A 20,498-nucleotide genomic window follows, 5' to 3' on the forward strand; every position below is an offset into this window, starting at 1 on the left:
CAGAGGTTGGGGACTCCTGCCCTAGGTCATTCAAGACTCCCCCTGGACTTGGCTTCACTAAGAAACTCCTGATCCTCCAGTGGCTGGTCAAACCCCTCCATGAGTCTTTCCCTTACAGTAGTCATTGCCTGTGTTGTTTTTGTTTTTCTCTTTGTCTGCCCAACTCCATTCCCCATCCTCTAAGGATCTTGAGGACAGGTCCTGGACATTCTTTATCATTTAATTCAATTTTCTAGCAGTGTGTAGCTGGTCACATAAATATTTGCTTAAATAATTAACACATTAACTAATTAATTAAAGCAATAGCTTTTAAATTGACATCTAAAGGGAACTTCCTTGGTGATCCAGTGGTTAAGAGTCTGAGCTCCCAATGAAGGGGGCCTGGGTTGGATCCCTGGTCAGGCAACAAGACGCCACATGCCACAACTAAAAACCCTGCATACTGCAACAAAGATTGAAGATGCCATCTGCCACAACTAAGATTCAGTGCAACTGAATAAATAAATAAAACAAAATAAATATTTTTAAACATTGAGATCTAAGGATTCCTAATGAGTCCCTGAGTTGGCTTCTGGGAAGGTACAAATCCCTTGAAATCAAGTGCAAAATTTTGAACACTTGTACATTTTTTAGGAGCTAGAATTCATAACCTCTATCAGGTTCTTAAAGAGGTTGGTAATGGAGACAACTTTAAGAACCACTGAATACAGGGGTGACCAACGTAAGTCAACACACATTCCGCAGTGCCTTCTGGCTGATTCAGCTATTTCATTAAAACTAAGTCACACTGGTGGTGAAACTCACCATTATTTTATGCAACACTAAGAAAACTAACCAAAAAGTGTGATACTCTGCAAAGGTACAGTCAGTTTCAGAGATGATGAAACACAAGAATCAAGAAAATACGGCCCCCTTTCTGGGGTCATGCTTCCTTTCAGCGGTGCCCCTGAGGTTGAAGTGATCCCTGAGATGGTGTGTTAGGTGGAAGGAGTGGTCCCTCACTGTGCAGTTCAGCCTCAAGGGCAATCCCAACTCTGCCACAGGCTACCAGTGAATGTTGGGCAAGATTCCCTGCCTCACTCTCCTGATCTTCACATTGGGATGAACAGTGCCTTCCCCCCGGGCTAACTGGGTGACTTGACTAAGACAGTGCTCATATAGTGCCTTGCTTTGTTAAGGCTTTCAAGGCTTGCTTCCCTTCCACCAAGCCATATGCATAGGATAAGACCTCAGCTAACTGAAATTCTTAGTAAATATACACTTCAGAGAAGTCATTATTATTCTGCCTAAGGTCTCCCAGGCTTGCTACTTATTTCCGCAATTTTTAAAAAACATCTTAACTCTATGTGCCTGCAATTTGGGATAGAGTATATGTCATTGGACTGGAGATAATGTGGTTTTGCATTCTTTTGTCCCTGTGTCCATTACGCTCTGTGTTCATGACATCTGCATTTGCAAGGATAATTCATAAGGCTTCATTTTGTTTTCCACAATAAATTGATCTATTCCAGGGCTTCCCTCATAGCTCAGTTGATAAAGAATCCACCTACAATGCAGGAGGCCGGGGTTTGATCCCTGGGTTGGGAAGATCCCCTGGAGAAGGGAAAGGCTGCCCAGTCCAGTATTCTGGCCTGGAGAATTCCAAGGGGTTGCAAAGAGTCAGACACGAGTGAGTGACTGTCACTTCACTACTGAAAACTTCCTGTTTTGGGTTGTTTGAGTCACCAGCGCTCCACAGTCCTGCACAGGAAGAAGGGCTTTCTCTTGCTCTCTTGTCCTTCCTCAACCCCTGGGTGGACTCTCCGCTGAAATATTTGGTAAACACTGCGGTATACCTCGAGACTCCCCTGGCAAGGAGAGCTAACATCTCAGGCCACAGTTGGTTTGTTTGAATGGGAATGTTTCTCCCAAGATGGATTCAAATATTAATGTGCTCTCTTCCCCCTCCCCACCCCTTTCCTGTTGTCTAGTATTCTTTTTGCAGATGTTAAAGGATTTACCAACCTCTCCACGACCTTGTCTGCTCAGGAGCTGGTCAGGATGCTCAACGAGCTCTTTGCCAGATTTGATCGACTGGCCCATGTGAGTTGAATTTAATTCCCTCCTCGTCTTCACAGGAGTGACAGGCTGCATGCAGAATTAGGGGGAAAAGGGACTCAGTCTTCATCACCAATGTCATTACCATTCTGCATCCTGACCCCAGACCTGGACCCCTGACCGTTGTGCATTCTGGGGACTGATGTTAGTTATTTACGGTTTGTCAGATGAATTTTCCCAGCTGAGAGACAGCTGGTTGAGTGACAATTAAACCAAAGTGCTTTTAAATCTGTTTTCCATTCTCCTCCGCCTGTGGCCGGGCTCCATGCAGATGCAGCTTCAGTGCTGCTTCATGCAGAGCCGACTGCCTACAGTTTCCCAGCCAACCCCAGCCATCTGGAATGAATTGGCCTCTTCTCAAGGACCAGTGAGCTACTGACCCGCCCCACCACCATTTTGTCTGACCTAAGAGCTTGGGTTTTAGCCAATAGGACACTACCTTTCTTGTGCTGTTGGCTTGACCAGAGCTAAAATAGAGAATAGGTTAAAGAATATGAACATTTGCCACCAAAACAAAGATTTCAAGTCCTCAAGCCACTCAAATCACAGAGGAATGTCATTGTCACACTGTATTTTAGCCCAGGTTTTGGATTCAAATTGGCATGACTTGACTTCCTGCTTTGTAAAGGATGTATAGTAGTGCCAGGTTCACAGGCTGTTGTGAGAGTGGAATGAAACCTTATCATTGCTTTGTGACCCCATGGACTGTAGTCCACCAGGCTCCTCTGTCTATGGAATTCTCCAGGCAAGAATACTGGAGTGGGTTGCCATTCCCTTCTCCGGGGGATCTTCCCAACCCATAGATCAAACCCAGATCTCCTGCATTGCAAGCAGATTCTCTACTGTCTGAGCCACCAGGGTCATGATATGATATGATATCAAACAATCATATGATAAGCCCATATGATTGTTAGGGCATCAAAATGTGCTATTTTAAGGTCACTTCACTCAGAGTGAGGTCACAGAGATTGTCACAGAGATCCATTCATCCTGCATCTAAGCATCTATTAGGTGTTGTGTTGGGAATATGGGAATGACTGAAACACATTTTCTCCCTTCTTAGAGTTGAGTATTGTCAGGGATACCTAAAGAGGTCATCAGTGTACAGTGTGCTATATGCTGTGATGAAAGCAAGTCTAGAATCCCATAGGAACATAGAAACGATGTATAAGCCTTGGGTCAGAGAAGACTTCTGGGAGAAACTGATTCTTAGGCTGGGTCTTAAAAAGAAGACAAGTACAGCAGAATACTACTCAGCAGTAAAAAGGAATAAACCACCATTACATGTTACAACATCTGTGAATCTCCAATGCAATATGACAAGTGAAGAAGCCAGGCCACAGAAGGTTAGACAGTTGGTGATTCCATTTGTAAGACATTCTACAGAAGGCAAAAATTACAGGGAAAGAAAAGGGGTAAGTCGTCGCCAGGTAGGATAAGGGATGGAGGGAGTGGATGGATTGGTTGCTCAGTCGTGTCTGACTTTTTGCGACCCCGTGGACTGCAGCACGCCAGGCTTCCTTGTCCATCACCAACTCCTGGAGTTTGCTCAAACTCACGTCCATTGAGTCGGTGATACCATCCAACCATCTCATCCTCTGTTGTCCCATGCACAGAAGCATAGGGTCATTCTATGCACAGAAGCGTAGGGTGAGGTGATTTGTGGAGTGATCTGGTTGTTCTGTATGTGAGCGTGATTGTACACATTTATCAAAATGGTAAATTTTATTATATAAAAATTGTACACCAATTAGGAGGTAAAGAACACAGGAAAGGTCAATGTATGCAGAGGACAGAACAAAAATAAAGATGCTGTGTGTGTGAAGAACCAGAAGACATTTAGCATTGCTGAAAGGGGTAGAGGGAAGGCTAGAAAATAAGCAAGGACTGGCCAAGGACCTTGCATTGTAACCTGCAGCTACTGGACAGCTATTAAGTAGGAGGCTGACAGGAGCAGAAGAAGAGGTGGAAACAGGTCTCCTCCCAGGAGAAGGGTCAGATTAACCTGAAGGGCCAGAAATTTGAAGGTAGGGAAGGATGTATACCATTGCTTTTTATCGCTGCTTCAAGGATGGTTGGTGCCAGTTGCACATAGTTCTTCTACTTTATATTCTGTTTCTAAATATTTTTGCCCAGAGGTGCTGAGAAGAACAAAAATGGCCCTCCAAAGAGAGCTGAGCGATATGATCAAGGTCAGTTTCTGGTGTCACAGTAATCCCCATTGACCCAGATAAAGGATTGCTATGAAAGATGCAATCCAAGTTGTTCAGTCAACACTGCCTGTGTACCTACTATGTGCCAGGAACCATGTGAGGCAGTGGCAAGACAGAATCAGCCCCTGCCCTCAGACTCTGCTAAAGGAGAAACAAGTCTGCCAACTTTGCAGGACAGTGTGATGCAGACAGTGGGCACAGAAGTCCTGGTGGACAAAGAAAGGGACGGTCAGTGCTTGGGGTGAGGAGGGGGGTGGTTGAGCAGCATCAGGAGAAGAGGCCATATGCAGACGGGGTCTGAGGAAGAGCAGGAGCTTTGCCAGCATCAGATTAGATAACAAAGCACCTTCCAGGCTGAGCCGCGATGCAAAGGCAGGCAAGTGTGAAAATGCGGAAGTGTGCTGCTTGTTTGGGGAGCTATAAGGAGCTCAAGATTGCTGAAGCATAAAGGGCATGGGAGACTGCAGTGAGGAGTGAGCTTAAAAAGGAGAGCAGACACAAGTCTGGAGGGCACAGTGCAACATTTAAGGAATGTGGACTTGACCTTGTAGCTCTGGCTTTTTACCCTGGCTACACTGTGCACTGGGGCTTCCCTTGTGGCTCAAATGGTAAAAAAAATCTGCAAGCAGTGCAGGAGACCCAGTTTCAGTCCCTGGGTGGGGAAGATCCACTGGAGAAAGGAATGCCTAACCCACTCCAGTATTCCTGCCTGGAGAATCCCATGGACAGAGGATCTTGGTGGGCTACAGTCCGTGGGGTTGTAGAGAATCGGACATTACAGACTTCACTTTCACACTGTACTTGGTCAGGGAGAGGTGAGGTGGCCGTGCACAGCCCAGCGAGTCCCTGGGCTGCAAGAAGCTGTAGTCCTTCTGGAGCTTGAGTCATATTGAAAGATTTTTAAAAAATAAATATCAAAATAAACGCAGATAGACAATGGAGTAAGATGATTAATTTCGATCACATTAAACATTCATCAACTGCCTAGTGTACATTCTGTGTTACCCGGTGTATTTGCCCTGGATTACCTAACTTACAGTTAGGCAGTTCTTATAAAAAATCTATAAGGGAAGTTTTTTTCTTGTTCCCATTTTGTAGAACAAGTGACCGAGACTCAGAGAAGTCAAATAATCTGCCCGGAACCCCTGGTAGGTGGTGCATCTGTGATTCAGGCCACCTGAGGCCAGGTGCTGGCTTCTGACCACCGAGCAATGCCCCAGGCATTTTAGGAATGGAGCGAGATGTCAGAGATTTATTGTTATTCACACTGGACGACTCTGAAAGTTAGGTTTCTAGGACTTTGGCTGTGGGCTGGACTTCAGTTAACTTCAGTTGCACATTCCCTGCCTGAACCTCAGTTTCCTATCAGAATAGTGCTCAGTCATGTCCAACCCTCTGTAGCCCGCCAGGCTCCTCTGTCCTCCACTATCTCCCAGAGTTTGCTCAAATTCATGTCCATTGAGTTAGTGATGCAATTTAACCATCTCATCCTCTGTCATCCCCTTCTCCTCCTGCCTGCAATCTTTCCCAGCATCAGGGTCTTTTCCAATGAGTTGGCTCTTTGCATCAGGTACCCAGAGTATTAGTGCTTCAGCTTCAGCATCTGTCCTTCCAATGAATATTCAGGGTTGATCTCTTTTAGGATGGACTGGTTTGATCTCTTTGCAGTCCAAGGGACTCTCAAGAGTCTTCTCCAGCACCAAAATTCAAAAGCATCAATTCTTCAGCGCTCAGCTTTCTTTACGGTACAACTCTCACATCCGTTTGTGACTACTGGATGAGCTATGGACAGCTATGGGCTGGACTTCAATTAACTACAAATCGTCTCTCTGAGTCTCAGTTTCCTATCAGAATAGTAGTGAAGGATAAATGAAACAGCACAAAGTCTGGCTCAAAATAAGTCCTCAGCACACCCAGAAGTACTCCATAATTCCCACTCTACCCCTACCCCATTTTCACCCACCCCGCTACCCCAGGGGCATCAGTATCTTCTACTCTAGGGGACTTCCGTGAAAAAGCTTGAGAAATCCTGCCAGTGGAAACAATTCAGCTCACCTTGGAATGCGAAAACCTGCTTGAAATGCTTTTGCCTCCCAACCTCGGGCAAATCACTTAACCAAGTGGGTCACAGATTTTGCTTCTGTGTACAAGCAGATTAGACTTGCCTTTTCTCGTATCTTTTAGTATCAAAATTCTGTGGCTTTATGATGACCTCTCCCGGCTGTGCCCATAATTCTTTGCTGTTTTATGTCGTACAACTGACAGAACCCACTTCCCGTGTAAATACCGTCTACTGCAGCTGCCCATTTATCCACTGCATCATTAAGATACAGGCCAAAACTTCAAAGCTTTCTATTAAAGATCCTCTTAATGTGACTGAGTTCCTCAGTGCCTTTGTGGTTCAGGCTACTCAAAGCAGAATGTTTTTGACTCTTTCTGGTGCCCTTAGCAAACTCTAGTAACTTTTGATCTTCGACCTTTAAAAAAAAAAAATAGTTCATAACTACCCCTCTCCCTTCCAAATTAGGAATAATATGTATGCTATTATCAAGACTTTAAAACTGTAAATTTAAAGCAACATCATTACATCTTAAACCTTCTTTCAGATTCCTGACAAAATGGGAAGCAACCTAAATTATTGTTGCAAGAAACAATTCTGGGATTTCCCTGGTGGTCCAGTGGTTAAGACTTCACGCTCCAATGCAGGGGGCATGGATTTGATCCCTGATGAGGGGAACTAACATCCCATATACCTCAGGGCCAAAAAACCAGGACATAAACAACAAAAGCAGTATTGTAATTAATTGAATAAAGATGTTAAAAATGGTCCACATCAAAAATAATATCTTAAAAAAAGAAACTATTCCAACACTATGGAAAGCTTATCAATAGATTTTAAAGAATGAGATAGCCATTTCTGTACCAAACATGAAATTTCAAGACAAGTTTTTGCGTGAAAAAACACATCTTAGATCTATAAACATGGTATGATCAGTTTCCTCTCCATGGATCACAGCTTTGTCATGGTGAAGGGCCTTGCGTAACTCAATGAAGCTATGAGCCATGCCATGCAGGACCACCCAAGATGGATGAGTCATAGTTAAGAGTTCTGACAAAACATGGTCCACTGGAGGAGGGAATGGCAAACCACCCCAGTATTCTTGCTGTGAGAACCCCATGAACAGTGATGCAAAGAGCCTCATGAACATGATGTGAAGAGCTGACTCATTGGAAAAGACCCTGATGTTGGGAAAGATTGAAGGCAAAAGGAGAAGGAGGCGGCAGAGGATGAGATGGTTAGACAGCATCACTAACTCAATGGACATGAATCTGAGGAAAGTCCAGGAGATAGAGAAGGACAGGGAGTCCTGGCGTGCTGCACTCCATGGGGTCTAAAAGAGTTGGACATGACTAAGCAACTGAACAACAAAATTGATCAATTTGTAGCTAAAGAGCATGAAAAATAGTGCATACATAGAAATATAGAAATGTGTGTATAAATGCACAGCAGTCTCTCAAGAGGGGAAAGGGGACCAGGTTTCTAGCGTGTGGTGTGTCTGAGGGGGAGAGAGTACTCAAGTAGACTTATCTACAGCTTTATTTTTACTGGGGCAGTATATTCATGTGTTAATTTGTATAGTTGCAGTTAGATAAAGTACCATAAAAATTGCCATGATTTCTAATATAACTTTTTAAAGTGCATTCATGGCACTAATGTTCTTATTCTGAGAGTCTTTTTCCTTTTCATGTTTTGTGTTTTTTTTTTTCTGATTACTAAAGCCCTACTTGTCCATTATGTAAATTCAAACATCAAAGATAGAGACAACACATGGAACCCCTCATGGTCCAGTGGTTAGGACTCCCTGCTTCCAATGCAGGGGGCATAGGTTCAATCCCTGGTTAGGGAACTAAGATCCCATATGCTGTGCAATGTGGCCAAAAAATTTTTTAACTTTTTAAAAAAGAGACCATATAGAAAGTATGCAACCCTATAATCTTCAGTTCAGTTCAGTTCAGTCGCTCAGTCGTGTCCAACTCTTTGCGACCCCATGAATCACAGCATGCCAGGCCTCCCTGTCCATCACCAACTCCCAGAGTTTACTCAAACCCATGTCCATCGAGTTGGTGATGCCATTCAACCGTCTCATCCTCTGCCGTCCCCTTCTCCTCCTGCCCCAAATCCCTCCCAGCATCAGGGCTTTTTCCAGTGAGTCAACTCTTTGCATGAGGTGGCTAAAATACTGGAGTTTCAGCTTCAGCATCAGTCCTTCCAATGAACACCCAGGACTGATTTCCTTTAGGATGGACTGGTTGGACCTCCTTGCAGTCCAAGGGACTCTCAAGAGTCTTCTCCAACATCACAATTCAAAAGCATCAATTTTTCGGCGCTCAGCTTTCTTCATTCTCTTACCCCTCCCCGATAATATAACCACATTTGATAATTTGGTACCTGTGTCTCCTCAATAGTACATATATGGTTTCCTAAATTCTCTGGATTTTTCCCCAAGACTTTTATCATATCAAAGCCATTAAGGTGAGAAGAAAAGGATTATATTAGGACTAACTGAGTAAAATTTACAAGACCCTCACCTGACTTTATTTTTCTTTTTCTGTATCTTTTTTCAAAGGAACCTGGCTTTTTTAATGTGAATTTTTCAAAGCAGTTTCTGGTAAAAAAAAAAAAAAAAAAAGAAGTTGCTTGAATATTACTGTCAGATCGTCTGACAGCTCACAGGAATTGATCAGAAGAATGTGTCTGCAAATTGACAGAACTTGACAGATGAGAAGACAGGCCCTTTCATATTTGTATTTATATTTATATGGTGTTGTTCAATTGCTAACTTGTGTCTCATTTTATGTGACCCCGTGGACTGCAGCACTCTAGGCCTCCCTGTCCCTATCTCCTTATTTATATTTATATATACATACACAAATTATTATTATATTTATGTGAGAGGGTTACTCACTTAGTCGTGTCTGACTCTGTGACCTCAGGGACTGTAGCCCTCCAGGCTCCTCTGTCCATGGGGTTTTCCAGGCAAGAATATTAGAGTAGGTTGCCATTTCCTTCTCCAGGGGATCTTCCCTACCCAGGGATTGAATGCAGATCTTTGCATTGTAGGCGGATTCTTTACTGTCTGAGTCATATATACATACACAAATGGTATTTATTTGGGGACCACAATTTTTCAAGAAGCTGTCAGCTTCACCTTTTGTTTAGAAGGAAAGTGGACCCTTCAAATATCTTCACCACATTGTTCTCTGTCTGCTCCAAAAGGTAATAAACTGTTTCACGTGTCTCCTTCCAAATCACATTTTGTCAGGAAATCTAACATTCTAGACTCTGCCGCAATTTCTGTATTTTTCTAAAGAGAGCATGGAGCCCCAAAGTCAAACAGAGATGCTGTGAATTCCACTCTGCCTCTGACTTGCTGGATGACCTTCATTTCCGTAAGCCATCTGTGAAGTGACATGTGACTCAAATGTGGTCATAAAGACTAGACAAGGTCAATGTGATGCCTTCACCACATAGCCTGGCATGTAGTATGTGCTCAATAAATACAACTCCCTTTCCCTAAGTTTTTCCAAAATTCTTTCACCTCTGTCTTCATGGAAAAATCACTAATTTGGGGCTGTTGAATATCATTTATAGTCCATATCATTATTTTTAGCCAGCTGCCCTGTGGCACAGTTTTCATATCTAAAAACACGCTCTGCTGTGTTCAAGGCTGTTGTGATACTCAGAGGAGAAAAGAGAAGGTGTGGTGTCGAATGTGGAGAAGACTGTTTTCAGATGCTAGCTATCATTGTCATTGCTAGCCGACGGCCATGCTTGCTTTATTATTTGTTAAGGACAAGCGGATCATTTTGACTGGAGTCATGTACGGCAAATTGAAACCTGCATATCGGTAGCTTCAGTGACTTATTGAAGGTCAGACAGCTAGTAAATTTGACTAGAATGGAGGTCTGATTTTTAGACCAAAGTGTTCCCTGCTCCACCCTTCCCCTCCCTCCTCCCATGGTCAACAGGGGGGAAGATGTCTCCACTGCACCAGGTCACCAGTGGCCTGAGTCACTGCCAGCTCTGCCCAAAGACCATTTGCACATGAAGGGTGCCCGACTGATGTCACCGGTCACTGCCTCCCAGCCCCAGTGTGCTCCTCAAAATAAGAGCAAGGGATTTGCTCCTTTGCAAACAAATTTTAACATGTGGCCACTATGAGATACATATATATACACACACACACATATATATATACACACACATATATATACACACACACATATATACACACACACACATATATATATGTATATGAAAATTCATATTTCTGTAGTGTGCATGTCTATATGTATACAACATATATATATCTCAATATATACAGTATATATATGTACAGTAATTGCATGTGTATCTACACATCTGTAATACATATACAGAATTACAGTGAGTTTTTATCATTAATTTCATTTAGTGCCAAAAACTTTTCTTTATTCCAAGCATGTATCCTTTTACTTTTTCTGTGTTAAAAATGCCTTTTCCTTTTTTTTCCTTAAAAAAGCTGAATGTAGTTTTTATTTTAAAACAGTTTTATCTTTATAGAAAAAAACTGTGAAATAGTACAGATTTCCAATATGTCCTACATGCAATTATGAAAATTGTGAAAATTATGAAAATCTTACACTAGTATGATACACTCATTGAGATTAATGATCAAATTTTGATAGATTACTATTAACGACAGTCCATTTTTCATTCAAATTGCCTTAGTTTTAAACCAGGATACTATATTTAGTTCTCATGTCTCCTTTAGACTCCTTGAAGATATGACAGCTTCTCATTCCTTCTTTACGATGACCTTCACAGTTTTATTTATTTATTTATTTTAATTTATTTATTTATTGAAGGATAATTGCTTTACAGAATTTTGTTGTTTTCTGTCAAACCTCAACATGAATCAGCCATCGGTACATATATATCCCCTCCTTTTGAACCTCCCTCCCGTCTCCCTCCCCATCCCACCCCTCTAGGCTGATACAGAGCCCCTGTTTCCTGAGCCAGACAGCAAATTCTCCTTGGCTGTCTATTTTACATATGGTAATGTAAGTTTCCAGGTCTTTCCTTACATCTCACCCTCTCCTCCCCTCTCCCCATGTCCATAAGTCTATTCTCTATGTCCCTTTCTCCATTGCTGCCCTGTAAATTAATTCTTCAGTACCATTTCTCTATATTCCATATATGTGCATTAGGATACGATATTTATCTTTCTCTTTCTGACTCACTTCATAGCAAGATCCTCTATGACCCACCTCCTAGAGTAATGGAAATAAAAACAAAAGTAAACAAGTGGGACCTGATTAAACTTAAAAGCTTTTGCACAACGAAGGAAACTATAAGCAAGGTGAAAAGACAACCCTCAGAAAGGGAGAAAATAATAGCAATTTAAACAACAGACAAAGGATTAATTTCCAAATTATACAAACAGCTCATACAACTCAATGCTAGAAAAACAAACAACCCAGTCAAAAAGTGGGAAAAAGACCTAAACAGACATTTCTCCAAAAAGACATACAGATGGCTAGAAAACATGAATAGATGCTCAACATCACTCATGACTAGAGAAATGAAAATCAAAACCACAATGAGATATCACCTGACACCAGTCAGAATGGCCATCATCAAAAAGTCTACAAACAATAAATGCTGGAGAGGGTGTAGAGAAAAGGGAACACTCTTGTACTATTGGTGGGAATGTAAATTGATACAGCCACTATGGAAGACAGCATGGAGATTCCTTAAAAAACTAGGAATAAAACCACCATATGACCCAGCAATCCCACTCCCAGGCATATACCCCAAGGAAACCAGGGTTGAAAAAGATGCGTGCATCCCATTGTTCAATGCACTATTTACAATAGCTGGAACATGGAAGCAACCTAGATGTCCATCGACAGCACTATTTACAATAGCTGGAACATGGAAGCAACCTGGATGTCCATCGACAGATGAATGGATAAAAGAGTTGTGGTACATATACATAATGGGATATTACTCAGCCATAAAAATGAATGCATTTGAGTTAGTTCTGATGAGATGGATGAACCTAGAACCTATTATACAGAGTGAAGTGGGTTAAAAATGCCTTTTCTTTTATAAAGTGATGGGAATAGTGGGATAGTTGGGTTGTTATTTTTGTATGTCGATGGACATTTTTCATACTTCCTTGGCAAAGCACAAAATTGAACCTTGGTGCAGTCCCTTGGGCCCACTGGTTGTTTTATATATATGTATATAACTGTCCCATGGACTACACAAATCTAGAAACTGTCAGAACCAGTGGGCTAGGTCTGTCTAGTTCCATTCTGGCCATCACAGTCTCAAGTGTGTTAGAAGAAACAAGCAAAAGTCTTGAGTTTCCCTTTTTGTTGTCTTGCAAAATTAGTGGCACTGAGGCCGCCAATAGATTAGAAACTACATGCTCCTAAAAATAACCATGGGATGCTGTGCATGCTATCAGCATTCTGAAGATCGCATCTGTTCCTGTTTGGGAAGGTTGGCAAGACCCTGGAGATCTGGTGCAGACAGGGAAACACCAGAACCAGTTCTGGTTCTCTTTTCCCTGTCTGGTATTTGTTTTTCTTATTGGGAGAGTGATTTCACTCGTTACCCAAACATGATGTCTCAACCGCTCTTCCGCTTAGGAAGCCAGCATGGTGCTTTAGAGCCTGCAGTACCAGGGCATCAGTGTGCTCCTGGCATCTCAGCAGGCCCCTTGGTGTCTGCAGTTCCCCTCCTCCTGCCCTTGGACTCTGGTTTCCCAAGGAGAGCTGCTCACCCACAAAGCCCTAGACTCATTGGCTCCTAGGGCTTCAAATCTAGAGAACACCTCACAGGTCATTGAGTCCCAGGCATCTAGCCCAAGGAGATCTAGAGGGACTCTGCTGTGGTCACAGATAGAGATGTGGAAGAACTAGGACAGGAGTCCAAGTCCCCATCACAGAGACAGGCAATATTTTTAGTGCCCCATCTGCTTGACCTTATACTAAACCTTCACACACATCATCTTCCTTCATCTTTACAATCACACAGTGAGGTCCTATTCTTTTTTTTTTTTTCTTAAAGACCTAATTTTATTTTATTTGTTTTTAAACTTTTTGACCACATGGCCTATGGAATCTTAGATCCCTAACCAGGAATTGAGTCCATGCCCCTTGCATTGGAAGTGCAGAGTTTCAACCATGTGATGACCAGGGACATCCCTGAGGTCCTAGACTTAGCCTCTTTTTATAGATGAGGCAACAGAGGCTCAGAGGTTAAGTAATTTACCTAAAGATCTTTACACAGTAAAGATGAGGTGGGGGTCTAGGATTTGACCTGCTACAGTGGAGTTCCTCTGCCAACACTCTTTGCCCCAATGCTATATTGTCCCAAGTTCTCTGTCCTCTAAAATCTGCAAAATCCAGCCTATTCCAGTTCAGTATGAAAAGATGCATGGTTTCCTAGATGCCTGTTGTTCTTTGAAACTTTGTAAGAATCATATCTTCAAGAATGTGAGTCCACCAAACAGCTGTGTCCTGCTTCTCACTGGTGAAATGATGAGGATAAAAACTGTACCTACCTCAAGGTTGTCGTGAGATTCATTCCATTTAATATATGATGCATATTGTTGTTCTTTAGTTGCTAAGTCATGTCTAACTCTTTGCGACCCCATGGACTGTAGCCCACCAGGCTCCTCTGTCTATGGGATTCTCCAGGCAAGAATACTGGAGTGGGTTGCCATACCCTCCTCCAGGGGATCTTCCTGACCCAGGGATCAAACCCAAGTTTCCTGCTTTGGCAGGCAGAGTCTTTACCACTGAGCCACCAGGGAAGTTCATGGTGCATACTAGGGGCCATTATTAATCACCTTTGTGTCAGGGACAATAGTTACCTTACGATAGATAGGTGCTCAACTGATGTTTTTATCAGTCAACAAGCATATGAATTAATAAATGAATGGAAGTATGTATTAGACATAGTCAGTCCCTCTTATTAAGGTGCCAGTACCCTAGTTGGGAAAGGACTTTATATAGGGCCGAAAAGGCTGGTATCTTTAAGTGATTTATATATTTAAGTGCTTGTTTTGAGCTAGCAACAACAACAACAACAAAAACTACCAGTCCAAGGACATGTCCTGAAAAGAAATGTGTAGTAGGAGCAGGACTCGTAGGGGAACACTGAATACCCATGTTGAATGCCCACTCTGCCAGGTCCACCCATACAGTAGGTATTGAGATTAGAGCCAGGATATGACTGTGTATCTGTCAGGCTCAGAATCCACTGTTTTTCCACGACTCCATTCTGCCCCTGATACCTTCAAACATCCCCTAATTTCCTGGGAAGATGATAGCAGCTTTTCAAAAGTAGGAGCCCTTGATTCGAAGGTGCAGACCTCTTGACCCAGCTTCCCTCTTTCCCAAGCCTTTCAGAAGCACTTACCTATCTGCTGACTCAATCCTTTCCCACATTATGCTTTTCAGGAGCATCATTGCCTTCGTATTAAAATTCTGGGGGACTGCTACTACTGCGTTTCAGGACTTCCTGAGCCCCGGCAGGACCATGCCCACTGCTGCGTTGAAATGGGCCTCAGCATGATCAAAACCATCAGGTAACTTGGGATCTTCTTCCTAATCCCGGGCCTTTGGTGGGCTTGATGGAAAAGACCAAAAGTACCCTATCTATCCTTTACGGTCAACTGTGTATGTTGCAAGGTGGAGTTCTTTGACTTATTTCATGAAGATTTATGCCCATTAGTTCTCCCGTAAAGCCAATAAATCTGCTAGTTTCATTCTATTCTAAATATACTTCCTTTTCATTATTTGTTCAACAAATTTGTATAACCAATGTTCTTCTGGGGATACAGCAAGGAACATGATGAATGTCGTGCTTACCTTCAGGAAGATGACAGTGCAGTGGGAGAGATAATACATAGACAATTTCAACACAGTACAGTACGCTCTGAGATGAATCAAACCAGCGTGGTTGGGGTGATAGAAAACCAACAGTTTGTGCAATCTGGGGTGCTGGAGAAGACTTTCCAGCGTACAGATGTCTAAGCTGTTACCTGAAAAGTAAGACATTAGATTCTGGAGGTGGAATGGAGAGCTTGGAGGATAGATGGCCGTGTGCAGAATTTGGGATGTGGTGCCATGGCAGTTGGTGAGGTCTCGGCTGGAATGTGGTGACAGGCAGGCTTCACCCTGGGACCAGCCAGAACCTGCAGGGCCTTCTCAATCATGTTAAGGGGTCTCAGTAGCTCAGCTGGTAAAGAATCTGCCTGCAATGCAAGAGAACCCGGTTCCATTCCTGGGTGGGGAAGATCCAGTATTGTTGGGCTTCTCTGGTTGTTCAGCTGGTGAGGAACTCGCCTGCAATGCTGAAGACTCAGGTTCGATCCCTGGGTTGGGAAGATCCCTTGTAGAAGGGACCGGCTACCCACACCGGTATTGTGGCCTGGAGAATTGACAAAGAGTCAGACACGACTGAGTAACTTTCACTTTAATTTTATCCTAAGGTCAACAGGAAGGGCAGCCAAGGGTGTCTTCGTCTTCATGGGTGTGTGACAAGTGCTCTTGGCTTTGGTCAGTATATCTGACAAATAGAGATTTAATCAAAGGGGGATAAGTTATTGAGGTCAAGGACTTTAGAACTAGGCTGTCTGTGGCTGTGGGATAAAACCTCAGTGTTGTCAAAGCTCCCTTCAAGGTTCCAAAATGTTTGCAGATCCTCCAAGCATCACATCCTCCCACAACCACAGCAAAGGCAGCAAAGAGAGGACTCACAGGCAGAAATCTCCATGGCTTGTGCCTTGTCTTCTAAGAGAAGAAGAGTAGTGTTGAAAACAGACTGGAAGACACTCCCTGTGAACACACACCTTCATCATATGGTCTACCTGTTGCACGTGTGATGTTTGGGAGTGTTAGTCTGGGTTAAAGTCAGCAAAGACAGCAACCCGCACCCCCATGCACACCCTCCACTGTAGGCTCAGCTTGTCTGCTGGTTCCCGAGACCAGTCCGGGTACAGGCAGGAGTTGGAGGCTCCCTCTCTATTATAATAGAAGCTGGCTGTGACCAACACCATGTGCCTGGCCTTGCTACCTGCTGACAGATCCCTGACTTTATTCAGGTTTCAGGCAGAAGTCTATTGACATTGGAAAAGGCTGGGAAGTCCCCTAATTAAGATGAGGGCATAGAAGCACTTTTCCTAAATACGATCCTGTCCCACTGAAGCAACCCTGGTCATTTCAAGACTGAGACTGACATCACACTCTGGGTGGGCAGGTGTGCCCCCTGGGCAGGCCTTCAGGGTCCCACCTCTGGAACCAACCATGACCAGGGCCTGGTCAAAGCAGTGAGGTGCTTTGCCATGAGGTGTACGATGAGAGGGCTTCCCTGGTAGCTCAGTAGTAAGGAATCTGCCTGCCAGTGTAGGAGATGCAGGTTGATCCCAGATGGAGAAGATCCCCTGGAGGAGGAAATGGCAGCCCACTCCAGTACTCTTACCTGAATAATCCCATGGACAGAGGAGCCTGGTGGTCTATAATCCAAAGGGTCACAAAGAGTTGGACACAACTGAAGTGATTTAGCACACATGCATATGTAATGAAAAACCCCACCATCACAATCCCTAAGACCAGGTAGGCTGATGGAAAGAGACTGGAGATGTCCACTTTGCTATTACCTCCTCTTCTACAGAGATACAGATGTTTCTTCAAAGAGGGACCATAGAGAAAGGAGTCCACCACTTCCCACCAGGGTTCCCTTTGATCAGCCTTTCGTAGATGGGAAAGGCTACAGATGCTTCTCAGCTGTTAATCCAGATGCTTGAGAGTCTTGCCCTGAAAACTAGGTTGAATTGTGATAATATGTTGACTGGTTTCAAGGAGGCAATGGGCCCGAAACCCAGAAGACCCAATGTCTCATACCAGCTGTGCATCTGATGAGGTCTGTGAACTGTCAGTCAATCAGTAGGTCAGTCAACAAATAATTTGTTCGGTTCTACCATGTGTCAGATTCTGTGCTAAGTCCCGGAAATACAGTGATGAACGGGTCTCTCCAGGGTCCCTCTCTTGTCTGTGGCTGCCCATTAGAGACGTTCCTTGGATTGGTTGTCTATGAAATGAGGAAGTTGGATTAGATCAGCTCTGAGGCCTCTGCAAGTTTATGACTTATCAAAATCAAGTGTAAGTAGCAAAACCTTCCACTGACTTTCTCTCTTCCTTTAAATTTGTGTTAAGATTAAATTGATCAATAAAATTAAGAGCCATTGAGCCTTTGTTGAGGCTCGTGGGCTCTTCACTGCTGCGCACAGGCTTTCTCTGGTTTTTGTGCACTGGCTTCTCACTTTGGTGGCTTGTCCTGTTGATGAGGATGGGCTGTAGAGCACGCAAGCTACAGTAGTCGTGGCACGCAGGCAAGTTGCTCCACGGCATGTGGGATCTTGATTCCCAAACCAAGGATCTAACCCATGTACCTTGCACTGGCAAGCAGACTCTCAACTACGGGAGCACCAGGGAAGACCCTACTTAAACATTTTTAAATGATGATCACAATCAAGTTAATGAACACATCCATCACTTCACATAGTAATCTTTTTATGAGAATGCTTAAGACCTACTCAGTGAATTTCAAATATACAATAATTAATGTTAACTATAGTCATCACATTTACATTAAAACCTCACAACCTATTCGTCTTATAATGAGTATTTTTACCCTTTGGCCAACATTTACCCTGTTCTCTACCTCTTCGCTAACTCCTGACAACCACCTCTCTACTCTGGGTCTATTGGTACAGCTTTTTTTAAAAAAACAGTCCACATATAAGTGTACTTGTCTTTCTCTTTCTGGCTTATTTCACTGAGTATAATGCCCTCCACATTCATCCAGGTTATTGCAAATGGCAAGATTTTCTTCATTTTTAAACCTGAATAATATTCCAGTGTTTCTGTGTGTCTGTTTCTGTGTGTGGAGAGAGAGAGAGAAAGGGAGAAAGAAATGAGTGATGAAAGGAAAGAAGGGAGGGAGAAGGAAGGAAAAAAAGAAAGAAAGAATATTCTCTTTATCCATTCATTCACAGACTTATAGGAGTTTCTAACTTGAACTTGAGTAGAAGATATGCTGCAGAGATGACATTGCAGAAGAAATGAACATTGATTGTCAAAATGCTTTAAGAGTCTCAGAACATTACCATTTATCTTCTGGAGAGGATCTTATCCCTCCTGACCATTTTAACCAATCTAAAGTGTCCTTTCTGAAGCTTTGGAGTGGGAGGACACTGAGATTTGGAGGGCTGAAGTGATTCAAGGACTTTCTCTTGTTAGTTTATTAAGTACAGCTTTTACTTCCTTTAGAACAAGACAGTTCAGGAGGATGTTTTTTAACTGCATGAGTCAGAGTCTATTAATACTCAAACAACTCCTTGATTATAATGTGGGTGACTTGAGGTCCAGCATGCATTCTTCCGGTTACCAACAAAGCATGGTGCAGAGAAATAAAATATGAGCTCTAGAATTAGGCAAACCTTAGTTGCAATTGGCTCAGACTTGTAGAGTTTCCACTCCTACTGTCAAGTATTGCACTCTGAGGAATGACCAGCAGACAATATTTGCACCTCCGTGGGTGGAGAAGAAAATTCCAGTTCTGTAGCTTTACCAAAAAGTCAAAAATCTTAACCAACCATCACTTAGACACATTGCAACTTTGTATTCAGCCCCAAAGGCACTTGTTCCAAGTGGAAAACTCCAAAGAAGCCATCAAGTCTGGAACCATACTTAACATTACTTGCATATGTTGTAATGTCAATAAGCCATTTATTGACTGGTATCCCCAGGCTTGATGGCCACCCTGTATATTTGTCATTAGAGATGGATCCCTACTGAGGTACTGCCCCCCGCCTTGTCAGGGTTTCTTTGTCCCCCTTTTTGGCATTTCCTCAAGGAGTCAGAATCCCAACACCAGTCCCCAGAGTACAGACTGACAGTGAGGGGCTGGTGCTCTGATTGTGAGATGGCATCCAACCCCAGCAGCTTCAGTCGTGTCCCTGTTTGGGTGAGATTTATAACTCCTGCACAAATGGCAAACCAACGCTCAAAATGGCACTGGGCCTTTATTCACCGATCACTCCAAATATGTTATAGGGATTCTCCTTCCATCACACACTAGTGGGAACAGAGAGCTGGAATCTGGAAAGCTGGGATAAGCATGCTACTCAGAACACCAGAAGGCTTCCCAAGGAAACAGAGTCAAGACTGTCAGAAGTAAAAGCATAAGAGAACGGTTTCCCCATCTATGTATCTCCACAGTGGTCCTTTTCACTGAAATCCAAAGTTTTTTTCCTAAAAACAAAGTCATGGGTCTTCCCTGGTGGCCCAGTGGTAAAGAATCCACCTTGCACTCATGGGATGTGGGTTTGATCCCTGGTCCGGGAAGATACCACATGCCTTGGGGAGCTAAGCCTGGGTGGCAACACTAAGACCCAGTGCAGCCAAATAAATTTTTTTTAAGTACCTTTAAAAAAACACAAGTCTGTGAAGAAGGTTACCCTAGTAGTTAAGAATGGCAGAAACCACATGTGTGTGTGTGTGTGTATATATGTGTATATATGCTTATGTATGCAACCCACTCCAGTACTCTTAACTGGAAAATTCCATGGACGGAGGAGCCTGGTAGGCTACAGTCCATGGAGTTGCAAAGAGTTGGACAATACTAAGCAACTTCACTTTCTTTCGTATGTATTGTATATATGTACATGTGTGCTATGTATGTATATGTGGCGTGTATATATGTGTATGTGTATGTATGTGTATACGTATGGTGTGTGTGTGTCTTTGTGAGATATGTGGATGTGCATGAGTATATGTGCACCTATGTGTCTATACATGTGTGTTCATGGGTATGTTGGTGCATATGTATGTGTGTGTGTGAAGGATTTGAAGCAGGCTTCATGGTCACTATAATTCTAAATTCAGTCTGTGGAGTTAGTGCACAGATAGTTGGTGACCTTTTGAGATACATCAGGTTTTATCCCTCAGGCGATGGGAAGTCTCTGACACTTGAAGTGGGGAAGTGTCATGTTCCGATCTGGGCTTGAGGAGGGTAACCATGGAGATGGGTAAGTCTCTCCAGTTGACTCTGGATGAGAGAAA

At 43.2% G+C, this 20,498-nt stretch overlaps 1 protein-coding gene across 1 annotated transcript in view; it reads left to right on the forward strand.

Moving 5' to 3' along the window:
- Positions 1-20,498, forward strand: part of ADCY8 (adenylate cyclase 8) — a 225,289-nt gene that overhangs the window by 82,888 nt on the left and 121,903 nt on the right. Inside the window, exons 4-5 of the mRNA XM_061122792.1 lie at positions 1,971-2,082; positions 14,832-14,959. Coding sequence (XP_060978775.1) covers positions 1,971-2,082; positions 14,832-14,959 — 240 coding nt within the window. The remainder of the gene's footprint in view (positions 1-1,970; positions 2,083-14,831; positions 14,960-20,498) is intronic.

The sequence above is a fragment of the Dama dama genome, chromosome 21 (genome assembly GCF_033118175.1).
Source record: "Dama dama isolate Ldn47 chromosome 21, ASM3311817v1, whole genome shotgun sequence".
Lineage (NCBI taxonomy): Eukaryota > Metazoa > Chordata > Mammalia > Artiodactyla > Cervidae > Dama > Dama dama.